General features: G+C 41.5%; 1 protein-coding gene across 1 annotated transcript in view; it reads right to left on the bottom strand.

The window, feature by feature from the left end:
* Window positions 1-21,877, bottom strand: part of LOC124613743 (hydrocephalus-inducing protein homolog) — a 56,273-nt gene that overhangs the window by 22,435 nt on the left and 11,961 nt on the right. Inside the window, exon 3 of the mRNA XM_047142459.1 lies at window positions 2,132-2,291. Coding sequence (XP_046998415.1) covers window positions 2,132-2,291 — 160 coding nt within the window. The remainder of the gene's footprint in view (window positions 1-2,131; window positions 2,292-21,877) is intronic.

The raw sequence follows: 21,877 nt of genomic DNA, 5'->3' as shown, positions 1-21,877 counted from the left end.
TTTCATTGTTCAGAAGCTGTAAGGAAATTAAGTGTCACTCTCCTGCCATCATCCTGTGAATATGAGTTTAAGGAGTGAGGCATTTTGACAACTGCTTCACAGTATTTTAATATCCTGATGAAATTTATCATAAATAACCCAATGTGGCTTGAAAGGAACAACAAAACAATTATGTATGTAGTTACGACATGAGGAAAAAAACTACATTCATCATTCCACATTAACATTGCCTTTAGCTCAAAAAGAGTTGCACAATTCTACCACCAACATTTTTGATGATCTACCCAATTACATAAAATATGTGAAAACAGTAAAATTAAATCTGAAAAGAAACTTGAAAAGTTTCTCATTGACAAGCATTTCTATTACACTGAAGAATTCATATTTATGAAATATCTGAAATAGTACACCATTTCATTACCCATGTTTTGATGTTTTTGATTTTCATCTTATATCTTCCTTCCAGGTCTGTCCTTTCCATTTAATATCTCTTACTAAACATTTTCAATCTCTAAAAGAATTACAATGGCTCTGGCAAACTGCATAGTTTTTATTTCTCCCCCTTGAACTTTAATTCCCTATTCAGATTCTTCCTCCAGCTCATTCACAGGTTGCTCATAGCACTGTCTGAACAACATTGGGGACAGGCTACAATCCTGTCTCACTTCCTGTTAAACTACTCTTTTTCCTTTCATGCCCTTTGACTATTAAAACTGCAGTCAGGTTTCAGTACAAGTTGTAGAAAATATTTTGCTCACTGTATTTTACCCTTCTACCTTCAGAATTTCAAAGAGCACAGTCCCATCAACATCATCAAAATTTTTCTCTAAATTTATAAATGCTATAAATGTAAGTTAGTTTGTCTTCATTCTATCTTCTATGATAAGTCACAGGATCAGTATTGCCTCACGTGTTCACACATTTCTCCAGAACCCAAAATGATCTTCCCTGACGTGGGCTTGTACCTGTTATTCTATTATTCAGTAAATAATTCCTGATTCACAGAACATGTTGATAACCTACTAACTACATGGTAAGTCGCAGTGGTTGTTGAGAAGCTGCATGAAGTGGCACCCTGTTGTCTTGGAACACAGCATCGCCAGCAGAAATCTTTTGTAAATAGGGTTCAGAAATGATAGATATATGTACGTAATTTTTTTAAAAATTCTGTTGTATCCAAGCTTATATGGACCTACTAATAACAGCTAAACAGTACCTCTATATTATAGATCAGGAGGTAGCAACTTTCTCCAGAGCAGCAGCTTTCTTTCTAATGCACTCAACTTAACTTCGATCCCACAATAGTGAATAGCATTAAGTCATGTAGTGACAGTCAATACAGTGGTCACATTTCTATGATTTACTTGTCTTTTGTGAAATGTTGGCAGTTCATCATTTCTAGAGGCAAAATGGTAGATAACATTTTCCTGAGACACTAACTGGACTTTAATTGTTTTTGCTGTTGTAATTTGAACCTAATGAGTTTACTTTTTGCTCTTTCTTTCTAGTATAATATATTAATATTTGATACTCGATAGTAGTATCAACTGTACATTACCCATTAAATCTTTCAATTCATTTTACCCAGGACACATAAAACTTTGCTTATACAGATTTTTTTTTTTTTTTTTTTTTTTTTTTTTTTTTTTTTTTTTTTTTTTTTTTAACCCCCTCCAGCTGTGATAATGTAGTAGTTACCAACATAATGAAAATTAATGCATTGTAGTGGATGATAGAATAAATTAAACTTCTTTCCATCTATTATTTCTATAGTAAAATTTTTATCAATAAAATAATTTAATTCATATTTCCAATGGTTTGATGCATTCCTACCAAAATCCTAACTGATGTTGACATTGACATTCCATTCCTGCACTTAATTTTAAGTTCTAGTAGCAGGTAACGGCAAATGGAGTCATATATACAATTAATACATCCTTAGGTAGCTGAGACACAGTGCATAGTGAGAAAATCTGTAAAGTTTTGCGGGAATAGAGGAGAGCAAATGGTAGTACAAGTGATCTCAATTAAATATAAGGGTATTGAATGGAAAATAAAGAAATCCTGTTCAAGTTACCTACATATTTCAAATATACTAAGAAACAAATAAAATCCAGATAATATATTATACCTGATGAGTAAATCACTGTCAGGCAGAATTTGGCCACACATTGGTTTCACAATTACATGCTCCAGGTTCTGGTCACAATACAATGAGTAACTGTCAAACTTAAACATGATAGGAACTGTTTCACAGTTGACAAGGTGAGTAGTGACTGAAGTCTTTACACCTGAAGAAAAGAAAGGAAGATTACCATGCTGGAATAAAGTAACAAACTATTCTTAAGTATCAGCACAACTACATCTTATCTTGTACATAATCAATATTCCGAAAATTAATTACACCAGCAAATATTTTTTCTTTGCTGAAAAAGATACAGTGAAGTAATTTTAATGATGATTAAGAAAACAAAGACAAAGGGTACTGGCTGACATTAATTAATTTATAGCATTGCCCAGTTTTACAAAAGATTCAACTCTAACCTCTTCCCACATGACTTTGAATGTTGAACACCATCTCGAATGCTGTATCATAATGATGGGCTTGGAAATACACAAGTCAGTAGAACAAACAACATTACAGTGGTACAAAGGGAAACTGCATTTAAAGGCACAGTCATATTGTAGAATGAACATGTGGCTTTAAATTTGTCTTACACACACACACACACACACACACACACACACACACACACACACATACACACACAAGGGAACATGCAACAAACACCAGCATCCATCTTCTTCTATTGATAAGGACTCAAGACTGATGTAAATATGGTTGTTAATATTTGCAGCCATTTCCCTCAGTTGCTTTATCATACAGATAAGAAAAAAATCTCCTCTTACAAATTAATGTTTTATTTGTGTGTACCAGTTTGGTGTAAGGAAATATGTTTCACCTATTTGCACCAGGAATCTTATACATATTTTTGAGAAGAGATATGTAGATATACTTGGTGGCTCATTTAATTATCAAACTATTTAAAACTATATGGTAGTAATTTGTACACTCGCATCAAGAAGAACCAAACATGATCAACAACATAGCACATAACAACGGATGTAACAACAAGACAGTATGAACACTGAGCAACACCATTAAAAAGGAAATACAGGCAGAATACAGTTAAATTAAAAATTATCCACATATACCAACACATATCAGTAATACAGAGTGCACACTCAGAGCAAAAAACTCATCCCTTAACACAAACACAAAATTGCACAATGTAACATGTCACAGTCACTGACACACACAACATTTGTAACATCTTCAAAAAACACACATCTTAAATACCCTTCAAGGCAAATAGCACAATACAAAAGAAATTTAAAGACTGTGACAGGAGATGATGATGATGATGATGTTTAGTTTGTGGGGTACTCAACTGCACAGTCATCAGAACCTAAGATGATGATGATGACGTTTAGTTTGTGGGGTGCTCAACTGCACAGCCATCAGTGCCTGTACAAAGTCCCAATTTTTTACACAGACCAATTTTTACACAATCCAATCTAGTCACTGTCATGAATGATGAAGATGATGGTGATGATGAAATGATGAGAATAACACACACACCGAGCCTCCAGGCAGAGAAAATCCCCAACCCAGCCAGGAATTGAACCCAGATGTGTCAGAAGAGGAAAAGAAATGCAACAGTTCAAGAATAACTGAATTAACGTATAACAGCTACAGCTCTACACACACAAACTCCATATATGCAGAACAACTAATAAAACCATCACCGCACTGGGATGAAAACAGAGATGGCATGATAACTATGAAAGAAATGGAATTGCCACTCTAATGGAAGAATATTTCATACATATTTCTTACATATTTCAGAAATAAAAATGAAAATTTGCCCAACAACCAAAAGAGCAATAACAGAAGTGTGATATTCAAGCTGACACAAAGTTCCTCATAAATAAAAAAGTAAACAATTAAAAAACAAAAATTTCACACTTTCACACATGCATACAGTGTCCCACAACCCACGCTCCATCCAACCAACCTCAATGCAACCCTGAACTCTGACACTTTGCAACTCCTTTCATCTCCAAGTCTGCCCTAAAGCATGATCAATAACATTTGCAGAGTGTTACACTAAAATGTTTAAATCTAACTGATTTATTGGAAGAAACTGGTACTATAGCATAGTACATACAGGATATCACATGGCTGCATGAAGAGGTCATTAAGATGAATGCAAGTGCAAAAAGAATGAATGTAGTTATAAATGGTTGGATGCAATGAATTCATGTAATGATTGGGAAGGCATATATTATTCTTTGCTCAACTGGCCAGGATTGCCTTGTTGTATTTACTCTTAGTTCTAGTTTGACAGTTTGTTGTTCACTATTTGGTTGTCAAGCTGCATTTTGATTAAGCAGGTGAATAAATCTTGTTATCTGGAGATCATGTGAGTCTCTGTACATTTACAGCTGAAATGATAGAAGCTGCCTATTAATTGGAGACCGAAAAATCACAAGAAAGAGCAGAGATCTCAAGCAATGCACGGAATGAGACAGTAACTTTACATTAAAATTTTAGGTGTGGTCAGATCCACATCTACATATATTCTTCGCTAGCCACCAAGCAGTGCGTGATGGAGGGCACTATTCACGCCAAAGTCATGTTTCCCTCCTTCTGTTGGTGGTAATAATATATGCTCTACATCCTCAGTGAAGATTGGATTTTGGAATTTAGTGAGCAGCCACTTCCATTTAGTGTGTCATTTATCTGCAAGTGTGTTCCACTTCAAACTTTCTATGAGATTTGTAATGCTCTTGTAATGGCTAAATGTACCACTCACAAATCTTGCCACTCTTCTTTGGACCTTCTCAACGTCTTGAATCAGACCCAACTAGTAAGGGTCCATACAGGCAAACAATACTCCAAGACTGGATGAACTATATATTGTAAGCTATTTCCTATGATGAAGGATGGCACCACTTCAGGATTCTACCAATAACCCACAATCTAGAGTTCACCTTACCCAATACTTGTGTAATCTGATTGTTCCATTTGAGATCATTTTGAATAGTCACACCTAGATACTTGACAGATGTTACCATTTCCAAAGACTGGGCATTTATTTTGTTTACATTCATTAATTTTTTTTGCTTTGTTATATGCAGTAGGTTACACTTACTAATATTGAGAGATAACTGCCAGTCATTACACCACACATTTATTTTCTGCAAATCCTCATTGATTTGTTCACAACTTTGGTGAGATACTACTTTCCTGTAGACTACAGCGTCATCGGCAAACAGTCTAATGCCACTGCCAATACCATCAACCAGATTATTTATGTAAATCGTAAAAAGCAACGGAGCTATTATACTGCCCTGGGGCACACCTGATGTTACACTTGTTTCTGTTGATGTCTCCCCATTCAGTACGACATACTGCACTCTGTCTGTTAGAAAACTTTCTATCCAACTGCATATGTCATGAGATAGACCACAAGTGAACACTTTTTGGAATAAGTGACATTCCGGACCTGAGTTGAATGTCTTTCGAAAGTTGAGGAATATGGCATCAACCTGGGAGCCGGTATCTAGAGCCTGCTGTATATCATGCACAAAGAGGGCCAGCTGTATCTTGCATGACCGCTGCTTCCTAAAACCATGCTGGTTTCTGCAGATGAGCTTCTCAGAGTCTAGAAAGGTCATTATGTCTGAACACAAAATGTGTTCCATGATTCTACAACAAACAATGTCAGTGAAATTCGCTGCTAATTACGTGCATCCGATTTTCTGCCCTTTTTATAGATTGCTATGGCCTGGGCCTTCTTCCATGCCAGTGGAACTTTCCACTGCTCTAATAATCTCTGATAGATGATGAATAAGAATGGTGCTATATTTCTAGCATAGTCAACATAAAATCTTATGGGGTACCATCTGGGCAAGATGCCTTCCTGGTGTCTAACAATCTTAACTGTTTTACAATCCCAGATACACTATACACTATGCCAGGCACCCTTGCATTTGTTTGATAACTGAAAGGGGGAATGGTGCTGCAGTCATCAATGGGAAATGCGTTTTTGAAAGCTAGGTTTAGAATTTCAGCCTTCTGTTTATCATCATCCGTTACATTACCCATACTGTCAGCAAGAGAAGGTATTGAATTATTTGTAGCGTTCATAGATTTTAGATATGACCGACCCTTTTTTTTTTTTTTTTTTTTTTTTAATAAGAATATGCAGATAAAATATTGCTTTCAAATTCATTAAAAGAATCTCTCATTGACCTTTTGACAGCTGCTTTCCTTTTGTATATTTTCTGTTTGTCAGTGGGTAGCGGCTATGTTTAAAATAACTGTGCAAAATTCTCTGCTTTCTCAGCAACTTCCTAATAAGTTTGTTGAACCAAGGTGGATCCTTTCCCTCCCCTATATTTTTCCTAGGCACATATTTCTCTAGCATGTGGTGGACAATACTTTTAAATTCTGACCAAAGATGCTCAATATTTTTGTGTCCCATGGTGAATGTTTGGAGCTGACTATGAAGATATTCATTAATCACACTTTTATTTGCCTTCCCAAACAAGAAAACTCTATTCTGTTTCTTTGGTTGTTTTGCAACTTCCACTGACATAGAAGCCACAATAACATTATGGTCGCTAATACTTTCTTCTACATTAACTTCCTCAAAAAGATCAGGTCTGTTTGGCACCAAGATATCTAATATGTTTCCATCTTGAGTTGGTTTTCTAACCAATTGCTCAAGGTTGTATGTTGAAAGCACTCCTAGAATAAATTCACATGTGTCTTTGATTCCACCCACTGTGATACATGTGTAATTTTCTCAGTCAATAGACACCTGATTAAAGTCTCCACCTACAACTAATGGATAATTTGGATATTTATTTCCTATGTACTCAAGACATTCCCTGAAATGTTCTGCGACATTTGTTGTGGATGCTGGTGGTCTGTAAAAACATCCCAGTACAATGGTCACTCCTTGTCTGATTGACAGCTTTATCCAGACTACTTCACAGTTCAACCCAGTATTGATTCCAACTGTGTTTAAACAGCTTTTAACTGCAATGAACACACCACCTCCCATAGCATCAGTCCTATCCTTCCTAAACATTGTCCAATCTGAGTTCAAAATTTCACTGCTATTTACATCTGGTTTCAACCAGCTTTTGATACCTAATACAAAATTGGCGTTACTACTGTTAATTTCAGAGAGTAACTCTGGGATCTTGCTACAGTCGCTTCTTACTAACATGAGATTTAGCATATTTAAATCCATTGGAATGACCTGTTTAGGCGAACTAACAATTTTTATAATTGGCACACCTACATAAGTGTCATGAACTTGTTTCCCGTGGGAGGAACCTAATCTAAAAAAAAACCATGTGCATGCCACAAGTACTGTTCTTCCTGTATGTAGTGCACCGCTGATCTGTCGAGGGGCATCCTATAACATTCTACCCCATGGCATAGGTCGAGGAATCTACAACCATTTTCATCACAGAGTCCACATAGCCTCTGGTTTAGGTTTTCCACTCGACTCCAAACCAGAGGACCCCGGTCCACCCTGGGTACGATGCTGCAAATTGTCAGCTTGGCTTCCACTCCTTAAGAGATGGATAGTGCCTTCGCCAATTTAGCCAGCTGTCTAAAGGACCCAAGGATCTACTCGGAACCCCAATGACTGGCATCATAGGTGGTGACATGTGCAACAATCTACAGCTGTCTGCACCCCGCATGCTCGATAGCCGCCAGAAGAACCTCTTCCACATCCCAGACAAGATCCCCCGGCAAGCACACTGAGTGAACATTGGACTTCTTCCCTGAAATAGCCACTATGTTCCTGACCTGCCTAACATTGGAGCTCCCAATACCTAACAAACCCCTATCTCCCTGTGCCTGTCTGGACCTTGCTGAAGGAGCAGCATTCTGATCTGGCTCAGCCTTAACCGAGCATCAGATAGCACACTGAATCTATAAGCAAAGTGTATGGGACTTGGAAGGAGCCTGTGTCCCCCATGCAGCCTTCACCTTGAGGTTTGAGACCTTGACACAGTCCGCCACCCACACTGAGGTGAGAGTGGGCTGGCAGACTCAGTCACACTTGAGGTTGGCTCAGTGTCAGAGAGTGGTGACATCCCCCCTCCACATCTAGTACAGCAGGGGCTGCCCCAGGCACCTCATACCCACTGCACCTCAAGGTAGCACTCTGGAGCCTGTTAACTGTGGTCAGCAAAGCTTCCAGATGTGTTTGGACTGTGGCTAACTCCTCCTGCATCCGCACACAACAGATACAGACCCTATCCATCTGGCTAATATGTGATTTGCGATAAGAAACTTAAGAAAACCTACTGCCACACAAGGTTAACAGCTACATTCTAGTTGGCAGAAAGGACACTCAACAATGATAACAAAAACAAAAAGAAATGTGTGGTAGAAGGTAGGTATCATGCTTATTTTCCTGCTGGGGGCTATCTAGTGAATACTAAAGAAGAAAGACAGTGACCTACAGAGAGCTGTTATGCCTACAAGAGAACTTACAGAAGCAGACTAGTGAACTGCAGAATTGAATTTCAGCATGAGTTTATAACAACAAATGCTGAATTGTAGACAGTCTACCTACTCAGTGTGATATGATTTTCACTCTGAAGATGAAAACACAGCTGCTGAAGTTCCAGTTGGAGAACCCTGAAATGTGATTCACAATGCTAGATTTAGCATTCATGCAATTCACCATTACTAGCAATTATACAAAATTTGCTGTGGCAGTATCTCCACCTGAAGGACCCTGTGGTCTGGCAGATGTGTAAATCATTGGAAGACAAATGCAACAAGCACTTCAGTTTGAGCATATTGGTGATAGAAAGCCATGTGAATTCTGGTGGCATTTGAGTAATATTGTAGAAGAGGGAGCAATGTCAGATGAATACTATGAGCTGTATGGCTAACACAGCTATAACTTTCAGTAAGAATGGCAGTGGGGGTGAGTGGGGACAGTGACATTAATTCTGTGCTTGCAGTGCAGACAGGGGGCATGCTGTAGTGGAGGAAGCAAGTACCTCAGTTATGACACAGAGAGATGGTGAAATCAACACTTGAGAGACTGCAGCTGTATAGCACAAGTAACAAACAAACATCAATGAGCAGCTCTGAAGTCTGAAATACCTGATGTACACATTCAGAAACAATTGTTGTCATTGGTGATGAAAAGCAGATCCACACAAGGATACATAAGAAGAGGGGTAACTATCAAGCCAGTCGAATCAAATAGACAGCCAGATGGTGCAAGGAAGACAAAATCACTATGCACAGCAAGTCAGACAGTTGCAAAAGGATACCAAAGTGTACACAAGAGAGTTGCTGCTACTTCCACAGATAGCAACGGTGATGTAACCAGCAGTAGTGAAGACCCACCACTCAAGATCAGCCCAGCTATTCATGAGAAATCAACAGTGTCCACACACAGTGAAGCAAGCATGCCTGCTCACATTATAACACCATTTGTACATGAAAGACAGGAAGACAGATCAGTGCTACCTTATCAGTTTTGTCTGGGAAGTAAGTGCGCTGCTACTCTCTACCTTGTGGCAGTTAGCAACTTGTCCATCACAACTTATGGTGAGTGGGAAGCACCAGTGGACCTGGGCTTCAGTAAAAAGTTCATGTGGGTTTATAATGACAGATGTTAGTGGAATAATATTAGGTGCAGCCTTCATACACAACCAAGGGCTGGAAATAAATGAAATGAAAGTGCAAATTAAAATACACAACATACGTTTTTCATGTTAGGTGCATTGTGTTGCCACCTATTGCCAGTTACTCCATATCAGTAGTCATTAGACATTGTGAGAGAGCAGAATGGAGTGCTCCACGGAACTCACAGACTTCGAAGGTGGTCAGGTGATTGGGTGTCACTTGTCACATACATCTATACGCGAGATGTCCACACTCCTGAACATCCCCAGGTCCACTGTTCCTGATGTGATAGTGAAGTGCAAATGTGAAGGAACACATAAAGCACAAAAGTGTACAGGCCAACCTCATCTGTCGACTGACAGAGACCGCTGACAGTTGAAGAGGGTCATGATGTGTAGTAGGCAGACATGTATACATGCCGTCAGACAGGAATTCCAAACTGCATCAGGATCCACTGCAAGTACTATTACAGTTAGGCAGGAGGTGAGAAAAGTTGGATTTCATGGTTGAGTGGCTGCTCATAAGCCACACATTATGCCAGTAAATTCCAAATGATGCCTCACTTGGTGTAAGAAGCATAGACATTGAATAATTGAACAGTGTAAAAACATTGTGTAGAGTGACAAATGTAGTGATCTGATGGCAGGGTGTTGGTATGGTGAGTGGCTGGTGAATGTCATCTGTCAGCATGTGTAGTTCCAACAATAAAATTCAGAGGTGGTGGTGTTATGGTGTGGTTGCAGTTCTCATGGAGGGGGCTTGTACCCCGAGTTGTATTGCATCGCATTATGACAGCACATGCCTACATTGATATTTTAAGCACCTTCTTGCTTCCTACTGTTGAAGAGCAATTCGGGGTTGGTGATTGCTTCTTATAACACGATTGAGCAGCTGTTGATAATACATGGCCTGTGGTGGAGTGCTTACATGACAATAACATCCCTGCAATGGACTGGCCTGCGCAGAGTCCTGACCTGAACCCTATAGGACACCTCTGGGACGTTTTGGAACGCCATCTTCATGCCAGGCCTAACTGACTGACATCGATACCTCTCCTCAGTACAGTACTCCATGACGAATGGGCTGCCATTCCCAAGAAACCTTCCACCACCTAATTGAGCATATGCCTGTGAGAGTGGAAGCTGTCATCAAGGCTAAGGATGGGCCAACACCATACTGAATTCCAGCATTACCGATAGAGGGTGCCACGAACTTGTAAGTCATTTTCAACCAGGTGTCTGGATACTTTTGTTCACATAGTGTAGACAGTAATGGATACAGGAACAACAGGGAAAATTGCTAACAATTCTGTTGCCTGACCCAGTAGTTTGGTTAGTCCAGAAGCTAGGCAATAGAATGTCGGGTAAGTACAGAAGGTATTACATACCACAGTGCATCACATAAAGATGACACTCAGGCAACTGGTCTTTTAACCATACAGAGACTAGTACCTAACTATTTCTCAGCAACAAAAGTACAATTTGAAGAGATGTGGGTACCATATGAAAGTCACGCAGCCAAAGGGAATCACCATTACAGCTAGTTAAAAAGAAAAACTGCACCTGAAGGCCCTGCAGGGACTATCACCCTTTAAATGCATGAACAATTCTCAACCACTATCCAATTAATAAACTAAGAAATTTCATGACCATTTTAGTTGGAGCTTTGGTTTTGAGCATAGTGGACTGGAAGAAGGTATATAGCTGGATTCTGATCATAGAACAAAATATTCCCAAGACTTGTGTAGTCATGCCTTTTGGTCTCTTTGAACACCTATGTATGCTGTTTGGTTTAAAGAACAGAGTGCAGTCATGGCAGTGGACTGTAGACAAAGTACTAAGGGGCTTGATTTTCTGCTTGGTCTATCTCTATGATATTCTGATATTTTAAAAGGCATAAGAAAGACCATAAGATAATGTTTGATAGGATACATAAATATGGTCTGGTGATAAAGGACCCAAAATAAGTTATGCATCAAAAATATGTGAAATTTCTTGGTCATATGATCTCAGCTGCTGGTATTTGTATTCTCAAAGAGATGATAGAGATCATTAAGAATGCTCCTTGGCTGATGGATTATGAGGAGTTAAGAAGATTCCTGTGGATCATTGACTTTTACAGTCTTCACCTGCCTGGAGTAGCAGAGATGAAAGGGCTGCTATCAGACACTCTGGCAGGTAACTACACTATGGGCAGGTATCCTCTGGTGCAATGGATACCTGTGATGCAGCACACCTTTGGAAAAATAATAACTAGTTTGCAAAAAGCAACCCTCTTATCCCACCTGGTCTATAATGCACCATAAATGATAGTGGTGAGTGCAAACCAACAGGCTATTGGGGGAGCCCTTCATCAATATGTTGAGAATAGATGGCAAACTTTGGGGTTTTTCTCCTAGAAATTGATGGAGGCCCAAACCAGTTGGAGTGCATACATCTGAGAGCCAATGGCCATTTATGAAGCTGTAGGACACTTTCACCCATATGTTGAAACTATACCCTTTACAACCTACACAGATTATAAGCAAATCACATTGCTTTTCACTAGATTAAGGAAGGTTGTTCACCTTGGCTCCTTCACCAGCTGGAGTTTATTGAGAAATTCACAGCAGACATAAGGCATGTAAGAGGGGCAGAAAATGTAGTGGCAGATTTTTTTTCTGGAGGTGGTGCAATTTTGTCTAAAAGCAAGATGCATGTAAAATAAGTTACGCTCAACTTAGGGCAGTGCAAGCTGCAGACTAGTAGGTGCAACAATATTTGAAAGACAATACATAGCTCTTGAGCTTGTGGCCCCGACGAAATTGATACCTACATCGACACGCATTCATCTTTGGACTCTAAGTTTATCTTTGGCCGTTCCACCATGTTCAGTTCAGTTCTTTGTGATCCTTGTATGTGTTAAGGTTAATAAATGAACTATTGCAAAATGGGTGTGATTATTGGTGCAACCAACTCGGTAGTCCTCCTCACCGGTGACCCCGAGTTGTAATGTCTTCCGTTTTTGGCGTTTTATTGTGTCCGCGACCTCCGCGTCAGTTATTTTCGCCTGTATTACATCGACACAGCATTCGAACAATGACTTCAGCCCAGCACCTAATGCCGAATTTTGTGATCGACATGCATCGTGTTGCAGGTGATGTACATTCACCGGGACTGCAACACGATGCCTCTCACTTGCCGATTCTACCAATTTCGGCGGACGTTTTTGAACCTGCAACAATAAGTGAGGTTAGGAGTGGGCATGACTCCAGCTATCAAATGCCATTGTTCCTGCCAAATGTGCCCTCCATCATAGACTGTGCAGTTAACTCTTATGGATTTCTGTGCAGTGCGGGACCAATGCTGATTTCTGCAAATGCTTCATTGGACAACCTACTACCACCAGGACAACGATTTGCCATGCTGCAATCTGTGCAGTACCACGCGGATACCTGCCACGTGGCCAGAACTGCTTTGTTCACAGGTATACCTCCTCAGCATCTGAGCACACCCATGCCTGCCTCGGTTCAGCATCAGCACATGCCTTCCTATTTCGATACCTTGGCCTACAACAGGAACAATAACTTGTTATCTGTGTATCTGTGCTGGACCTCCACCTCCGTCCCACTGCTATGCCTCAGTGCTACGTGCCATGACATTCACCTTATCCGCACACCGTTTTGAGTGGAGTGACTATGAACTGTGAACATTCACACATTCAATCCCACGTTCGACATCACTTCCCACACTGTGCTTCTGGACAGCCCACACCTCCGCAACCTCCCTGCAACACAGGTGGCACCAGCTCTGGTCATACTTCGAGCTTTCTGCGTACTAACACGCATTCTCAAACTTTCAAACTTTGAACTTTTTCTCACCTGTCGCCCCCGCACCGGCTCCAGTCGAGCTTCCGCTACCGTTCTCGGCACATCTCAGTGCCTCATCCGTGTCAGTCTTCCGTGATGCATCAATCCGAACACACTCGCAATGTGCTGAGCTTCCGCAACCGCAATCGACACATTACGATGTCTCACCCGCGTTGGCCTTCTGCGTCACGACGAGCACGCTCAACCACAATGTGTCACCTTCACTCTGCCACCCAAACAGCAATCATTGCCACATCCCCTGGAGGCACACTCTTCTGGAATACTACAGCAACAACGGCTCGATTCAGGCAGTGCCCCGACGAACTCAACTCAACCTGTTCTTCTGAACATTCTACAACGCTTACCGACGCTGCCACTGTTTAATCCCAACAGAGCAACAACCTAGTTCAAAATTGTGGATGAAGTGTTCGACCCTTACAAACTCAATGAGTCAACGAGGTTTCTGTGCCTCATCACCCACCTGCACGACCAGGAGGACTTGATTGCTGACCTGGTCGACGCCCCGGATTCATCTACCCGGTACATTCTAGCCAAAAAGACAGTTCTACGTCAGCTTGCAAGCTCAACTGAGGCAGCAATACGGCAAGTGCTCCACATTGAGCAACTAGGCAATGACAAACCTTCCCACCTCTGGAGATGGCTACATGCCCTGGTCAGTGGTGATCTATTCTCTGACACAGCTCTTGTCGCCATCTGGTCAGATAAACTATCTCCTCACATCCGCTTTGCTCTGGTTCAAAGGTCTCCTGAACCTGTTGAGCAAAGAATGACAATTGCTGACAAACTACATGATGCATCACTGCTCTATTTCGCCAGCCACTGCCTACCTGACAAGTCTCAGGTTCAGGCTCATCGCCCTGCGGTTGGACACGGCCAAGGCTGTACTGTGCCGACCGGTCCGCTCCCTACAGGAAGTTGTGAACAAGCAACTGCAATGTCACCAGCTCCACCAATGGTCATGCCCCCTCCGGCAACTGAATCTGCTGCAGCCACTGAACCTCAGCCACCGCCACTGCCAATGAACTTTCCTCAGGAAATGCAACCGCACTACCCATACTATTATTTCCACACACAGTTTGGTGAGGTAGCACGAAACTGCAGACCACCCTGCTACTTCCCAAATGCCAATTGCAGGTAGGTCTGGGTGCTGCCTCCTGCACACAACATGACAGGCAACCCCCAGTGCTCCATTCTGTCTGGGAACGACCGGATAATTGCGGACGACTTTACATTAAAGACATTTCATTGGGATACCTTTTCCTAGCAGACACAGGCGCAAATGTTTCACTGCTACCTACGTCCTTAGTGTCGTCGAACATCCGCCCTCATCATACTTCACTGCAACCCATGAATTCAACTAAACTACAATGCTTTGGTTCAATTTTCCATGTCGTCTCACACTCCGCAAACTGCGAACTCAATTGGACTTTTTTAGTGTGCGAAGTTGACAAACCTATACTAGGCATTGGCTTCTTGTGACACCACAAACTTTCACCAGACCTAGTGCGAAACACCGTGTTTCATCATCCGTGCTCCATCGAGCAACCCAGACCTGTCAACGCTTCATCAATGAAGTGCTATTCCACCTAAAATGCTTATCTTGCATATCTTGATGACATTCTTGTATTCAGCCCCTCTGTCGAGGACAACATTCAACATGTGCAAACTGTTATGAATACTCTCGCAGCAGCAGGAATCAAGACCAACCAGGACAAAATGCAGCTACATCAACCCGCTGTCACTTTTCTTGGTTTTCGAGTCTCTTCCGACGGCATTTCACCGTCCCCTGACAAATTACAAACAATACTAAACCTACCCAGACCTTTGTCATTCAGAGAGCCTTGGCACTTTCTGGGGATGGTTATTTATTATTGCTGACATCTACCTTGGGCTGTGGAGATTCAGGCTCCACTGACAGATGCCTTGGCAGGCACCGACAATTCTGGATCTCGGTCCGTTCCATGGACCTCTGCTGTGACTGACTCTTTCACTGCCCTCAAACATCTTGGCGAGGCCTGCACCATCATGCATCCTCATCCCAATGTGCAGCTTTTCCTCACCACAGACGTGAGCAATACTGCCATCAGCGCTGTCCTTAGCCAGACAATCGACGGACAAACTTCGCCTCCGCAGTTCTTCTTGTGCAAGCTCACCAATGCACAACGGAAATATTGTCTGTTTGACAGGGAGTTGCTCACGGTCTACAAAGCGATCAAGCATTTTAAGACTGACGTTGAGGGACGCCCTTTCTATGTTTTAACAGACCACAAACCCCTGGCTGCGGTCATTATAAACCCGTCAGCTGACCCACCTCCTCGTGGCTTCAGATACATGGATTTGATATCTCAGTTCAGTTCACCACCGATGTCAGACACATAAAGGATGCTGACAATATAGTTTCTGATTTCCTTTCACGAGTCGATGCTGTCCATTCACTGTTAGACCTCTCTGTACTGCCTAACCTCCAACCCACTGACGAGGAAACACAAAACCTGATTTCAGATTCTACTTCTTCACTACACTTTGTCCACACTACCTTCCCCGGCATTTCTGGTGAGATCTTGTGTGACAGCAGTACAGGCATGTTACGCCCCCACAGCCCAACCATGCTCTGTCAAGTTGTCTTCAATGCATTGCATTATTTACCCCACCCCGGTGTTCGTGCAGCCACCCGCCTAGTGCTTTGTGTGGAGAAATGTCAACTCTCCTGCATCACGTGCCAATGCTGCAAAGTACACAAGCACACTTCACCCCCCCTCGGGGCCTTTTCGATCCCTCCTGGGAGTTTCCAGCATATTCATATTGACATTGTTGGCCCTCTCTCCCCCTCTAATGGCTTTCTTATGTTCTCTTGTCTATCGCCTGAGCAACTCGCTGGGTTGAGGCTGTCCCCCCTTCCCAATATTACCGCAGAAACTGTTGCTTGAGCTTTTGTCGAGTCATGGGTATCGCATTTCAGATGTCCAGCTATCATCACGACTAACTAGGGAAGACAATTTGAGTCAGCCCTGTTCAACGGGATTTGTAATGTTTGTGGCACCCGGCCCATCTGTACCACAGCAAATCACTTGCAAAGTAACGGGCTAGACGAGCACTTGCACCGCACTTTCAAGGCAGCTCTTCAATGCCATGACTCTCTATGGACAGAGGCCCTCCCCTTGTGCTACTCGACATTCGTGCGATCTATAAGGAAGACCTCAAAGGCACAGTATCCGATTTCATATATGGCCAGAACATTGTTCTCCCTAATGAACTTTTGAGCCCTTCTGCTTCTCTTCCTCAGTCTGGCTTACCTTCCTTCCTGGACCGCGTCAGACACCACTTCATCAACCTCCATATCCCTCCTCCCGCCAGCCATTCCCACCCTAAGGTTGAAGCCCTGAAATCTCTGGACAATTGTGAGTATGTCATGCTCCCCTCCAACGTCCATATACTGGCCCGTACCAAGTTCTCCGGAGCTCAGCCAATGCCTATGACATCCAGATGAAAGATTCAGCAGTTACAGTCTCTCTCAACAGACTTAAGCCTGCTCATGTTGAGCCTTCTTCTACCCACCTTCAGGCCACGACCATGCCACTCACTGTCGTGGCTCAAGATGCTCTGACCATTCCCTCCACATCGGACTTACACACTCGATCGAGTGAATTCCAGCTCCAATAGTCGAGCTCTCCTCCGACTTCGCCCTCTACTCTGGTCTCACAACTCTCCATCGAGTGACCACATGCTCCCCACGAGCTTACCTATGATCACACCCTCGCCGCTGGGCCTTTTGCCGGTCCCTTTGACCTCTCCACTGTTGCCTGCCTCATCCTGTCGAGGTTTCTCACAAGCCCCCCACGTTTCCCCCAAGCCCCCCACGTTTCCCCCAAGCCCCCCCTCCCCCCCCCCCCCCCACCCACCGTTATGAACGTGCCCTCGCTCGAGGTGTTTGTGCCTGTTCCCCCAGACATAATCCATGATATCTCAATAATACTGCACGATTATACACTGTTTGTCATGTGTTTCTCTTCATCCACTGCTCATGACACAACCTTCGCCATTCCCTGCCACCTGGTGAAATGTGTTCCACTCCCACCCGACGTCGACCTGGACATGTTTCGTGTGTTCGCCACACCCACCAGAGACAGCGTCATCGTCACTCTGTTCCACCCACAAGCCGCTGGCCTACCTGTCACTGCACAACCAGTACGACCTTTACGATGCCCGACTCACTTCAATGACTTCCAGGTTCGGTGGCCGAACCTTCCTTCACGACATCTACACCACACACCTCCCCGACGACGTTGTTGAGCTTAGTCCGGCTCGTGCGGCCCCCCCTGCTGACACCATAGTCACCCCTCCCTCCCCCCCCCCCCCCCGTCCTCTCAAGAGTACTCCATACTGTGGTGGGTGGGGGGAGGGGGAGGGGGTGAGGTGGGGGGGGGGGGGGCTATGTGGCACCGATGTTGATGTATAGAATTTAAATACTAACACATCCCAGGAGCTCTTCTCTACTGGAGGGGTGCTGTGTTGGAAACAACTATTTTGGACCATGACTGAGAATACATATATTATTTTTTGGGCAGTCAGCTGGTTTCACCTTGTTATGTTTACTCTTAGCTACAGTTTAACTGTTCTCTGTTTACTGTTTGGTTGTCAAGGTGCATTCTGATTAATGTTGTTAACTTGTGTTCATGTGTGACTCTGTATATTTGCAGCTGAAATGATGAAAGATGCCTACATAGTTAGATAATTAAATGAGCTGCATCTCTTATCAAAAATACGTATAATTAAATAATTTTCTTTTATGTTAGACAACACTGAAAATGCCCAGCATGAACAACTGAAACATGTTTGGTACACACTCACTCACTCACACACACACACACACACACACACACACACACACACACACACACACACACACACATTCACTTGCAAATGACAGATTATTTATAACTTTATAATTATATGGTAACAGTATTCATTTGTGTTATGCCTTATTCATCAGTCTTGATCAAATGTAACAATAGGTTAGCCCCAAACTCCCACTCAGACAATGAAATAAAAATATTGTGTAACATAATGATAATATTTATGAGTGTTTTGAATCTAGTTTAGTCATTGGAAGACATTTATAAAGTAGATAACATTATTTCCTGTGGTTATAAAGGTGCCTGTTGTGGAAAAATTAAAAAGCTTATAACTTGCATCTCAAAATGATTTCCTTATAGTATTCTTTGCAGCGTATACCATGTAGGCTTATGACATTACAAATGATATGTTGGTACAATTCTTGCAGCTCAGCCACTCATTTAGCATCATGCATTGGAACAGACCGGTTTTGAACAAGTCATCAATTAAATGTACTGTTTATCTACTCCAGACTCAGTGAGCAGTTCTACCAACAATGTCAAGAAACTGATCTATGAGCTGTCAGCTACCTCCGATGGTTCTGGCCTTCAAACTGGATCCAGAAATGCAGCAAATGGGTGCAACCACTTGAAACTCCAGCCAGTCTCATATGGTAATGAATATGATGTGGGGCCTGTACACTCCCTACCAGCATCACCAAGTGCTGGCATCACTCAACTGCCGCTGGCTTGGCCTGATGTCATCAAGCTAACAAAGTGACTCATGTAAGAAAGGTCACTGCCCACTATCAGCTGCTGTTGTCTTAGCATAGCGCAGGGATGTCACTCACTGGCTACTAGCGAGAATGCGCACCTGGACAGCTACAATTCAAATACTGTGTGGTAGAAATTAATTAATAAAAATGTTACTGATGTTACTGTTGAGCTCCTGACTACAAATTTGTTGCAGTACTGGAGAAAGTGTGTCTCAGCTTCCCGCACATGTATCTATAACACCAGTCCATATCATCACACTGTGGGGCTTCATTGTGGCTTTTAAAGTGTTTTACACAACAGTGAACAAATAATTTTAAATTAATCTTGCTGAGTCTCTTTTAATTTCAGGATTTGTTACGCTGTGTGGAATGGACATTTTCTTTAAGATATGATGATATTTTGTCCAAGAATTTATTTATTTATTATTTTTAGAAAAGCTGGGATAAAGCTTTTTGATGCTTTGAAGATATATTTTTGTTTATAACTTTTGCTCTAGCAAAGCTGTTGTAGTGGAAACTAATAAAACATGATTTGAGATCTGTAAATGCATTATCCGAAAGCAGTTGACTGTGTGAGAGCTATGTTCATGTCATGGGAATTAAGCTTCAAACACTGGCTTACAACAAAGAGGTCAAGAAATGTAAAGAAGTGGAATTATTGTGATTATAACATACTGGTAATTATTTACACTGTAACAAAGGTGAGACAATTTTATATACAAGCTATTTCTGTCAAAAGTTGTAGAATACATAACTGTACCTCATAAATCTTTATTTGCTATGAAATTCAACATCCATAAGTTTCCACAAATTCTCATATATATTAGTAGATATACACAGAAATTAGAGTAATAACTATCTGAATAAGAATACTACAGCCGAAAATTGTAGGACCAGTGTTGTTTGCAATGAAGGATGTGGTATAAATTACTTTTTTTTCTGCATTCATTGTTACCAAATATACTGTGCATTGGAAATGTTGCAGTTTTGATACAGTCATTGAAAGATAACTGGGAAATGACACAAACTATTCATTTAGATTGTGCATAAAATGTTAGAACCCAAATTTTCAAAGTGAATTTATGTGACATGTGCAATTTTGATTGAATAAATAGGAAACATGGAATTCTATTTATAGTCAGCTTATATATACCCACATCTGTGCTCCCCCAGTTGAGATGTTTGGCAGCTTAGTGCAAGTCTTTTTATTTGATGACTTTTGGTGATTTGTGAGTCAGTGATGATAAGGACAAAACACACACACACACACACACACACACACACACACACACACACACACACGCGCGAAGTCTCACGCAGCAGAAATCTAACCAGGCTGTGAATCAAACCCAGGACCACATAAGCAAGTGTCAGCAATGCTAACTAGAGGATCACAAACTGTTGACACATTCTGGTAGTTTTGTTATGACAAGGGAGGGTGATGGTACTAAAATAACATGTGGTTTCTTAAAATTATTAAATAGTGTTAAACTGATGAAGAATGAAAATCAATAATTTTTGGTTGGAGTAGCATGAATTTTATAACAGTTTAAGTGCAACAACATCAGCTTCCCTCATGTGTCTGCCTGTTACCTCTGGATGCACTTGCTTGTCAGAATAAAATGCAGCCCCAAGGCCTCCCAAGTTCTACACGTAAAAGTACGACATCTCTCTTATTGTCTTACATCATTTAAAGGATGTTATTATTGTGAGTCTTCAAGTATCTCAGAAGCTATAAGAGATGCATAGCTCCCAGTGGCTAAAATGTGACAGACTTGTGACTGATATTTAAAGTATGGATTAAACACATTGAGGTTGTATAAATATTGTATTCGTTACATTGCATCATTTTACATAGAACACATCAAACAATAAAAACACATTCACAAATGCTATAAAGTTCAAAACTCAAAGTGTAAATAGCTTTTTCAAAGAGTAATAAATGTTCCATATTTCACATTATAGCCTCCAAAGCAATAAATATCTCATACTACATGCTTTCTAAAGTGACCTATGTACTTCCTGAGCATTCAAGCTATATTCATACCAAATTTCATCAAAATCAGCTCAGCAGTTTAGTCAAGAAAGCATAACAGACAGAATTACTTTCAAGTAACACTGCAGCATCAGTTTATCATATTACAAACAGTGAAATTGATAAAGCACAGTGAAGCACTTCTTCTGCATGAGCTGTCTAGCAATTTGCATGACCCATGTATTTCACAGAATATGAGTAATATGCATTGTAATGCCTCTGACAGAAAATATTGATTACCAGTTAACAAAAACTGTCAGTCTTGGGATATTTATTGGGATTTACTTGATTGACTGTTTATGTTCTTCCATGGGTGATATATAGTTTCATATTAGTACACACTCTGTTGCAAAATGAAAATTTCATTCTGGAGAGAACCCCCAGCATGTAGCTATGCTATGTCTCATTAGTATCCTTTCCTGCAGGAGTGTTAAGTCAGAAAGTTTTGCTGGAGAATTTCTGTGATGTGTGGGAAGTAGAAGATGAGGTACTGGTGGAAGTGAAGCTGTGAGTATGGGTTATGTGTTGTGCTTGGGTAGCTCAGTTGGTAGAGCACTTGCCCACAAAAAGCAAAGTTCCTGAGTTCGAGTATCAGTTCAGCACACAGTTTTAATCTGC

Source organism: Schistocerca americana, chromosome 4 (assembly GCF_021461395.2).
Source record: "Schistocerca americana isolate TAMUIC-IGC-003095 chromosome 4, iqSchAmer2.1, whole genome shotgun sequence".
Classification (NCBI taxonomy): Eukaryota; Metazoa; Arthropoda; class Insecta; order Orthoptera; family Acrididae; genus Schistocerca; species Schistocerca americana.
The sequence above is the reverse complement of the archived record's forward strand: the minus strand, read 5'-3'. Positions and strand labels throughout refer to the sequence as shown.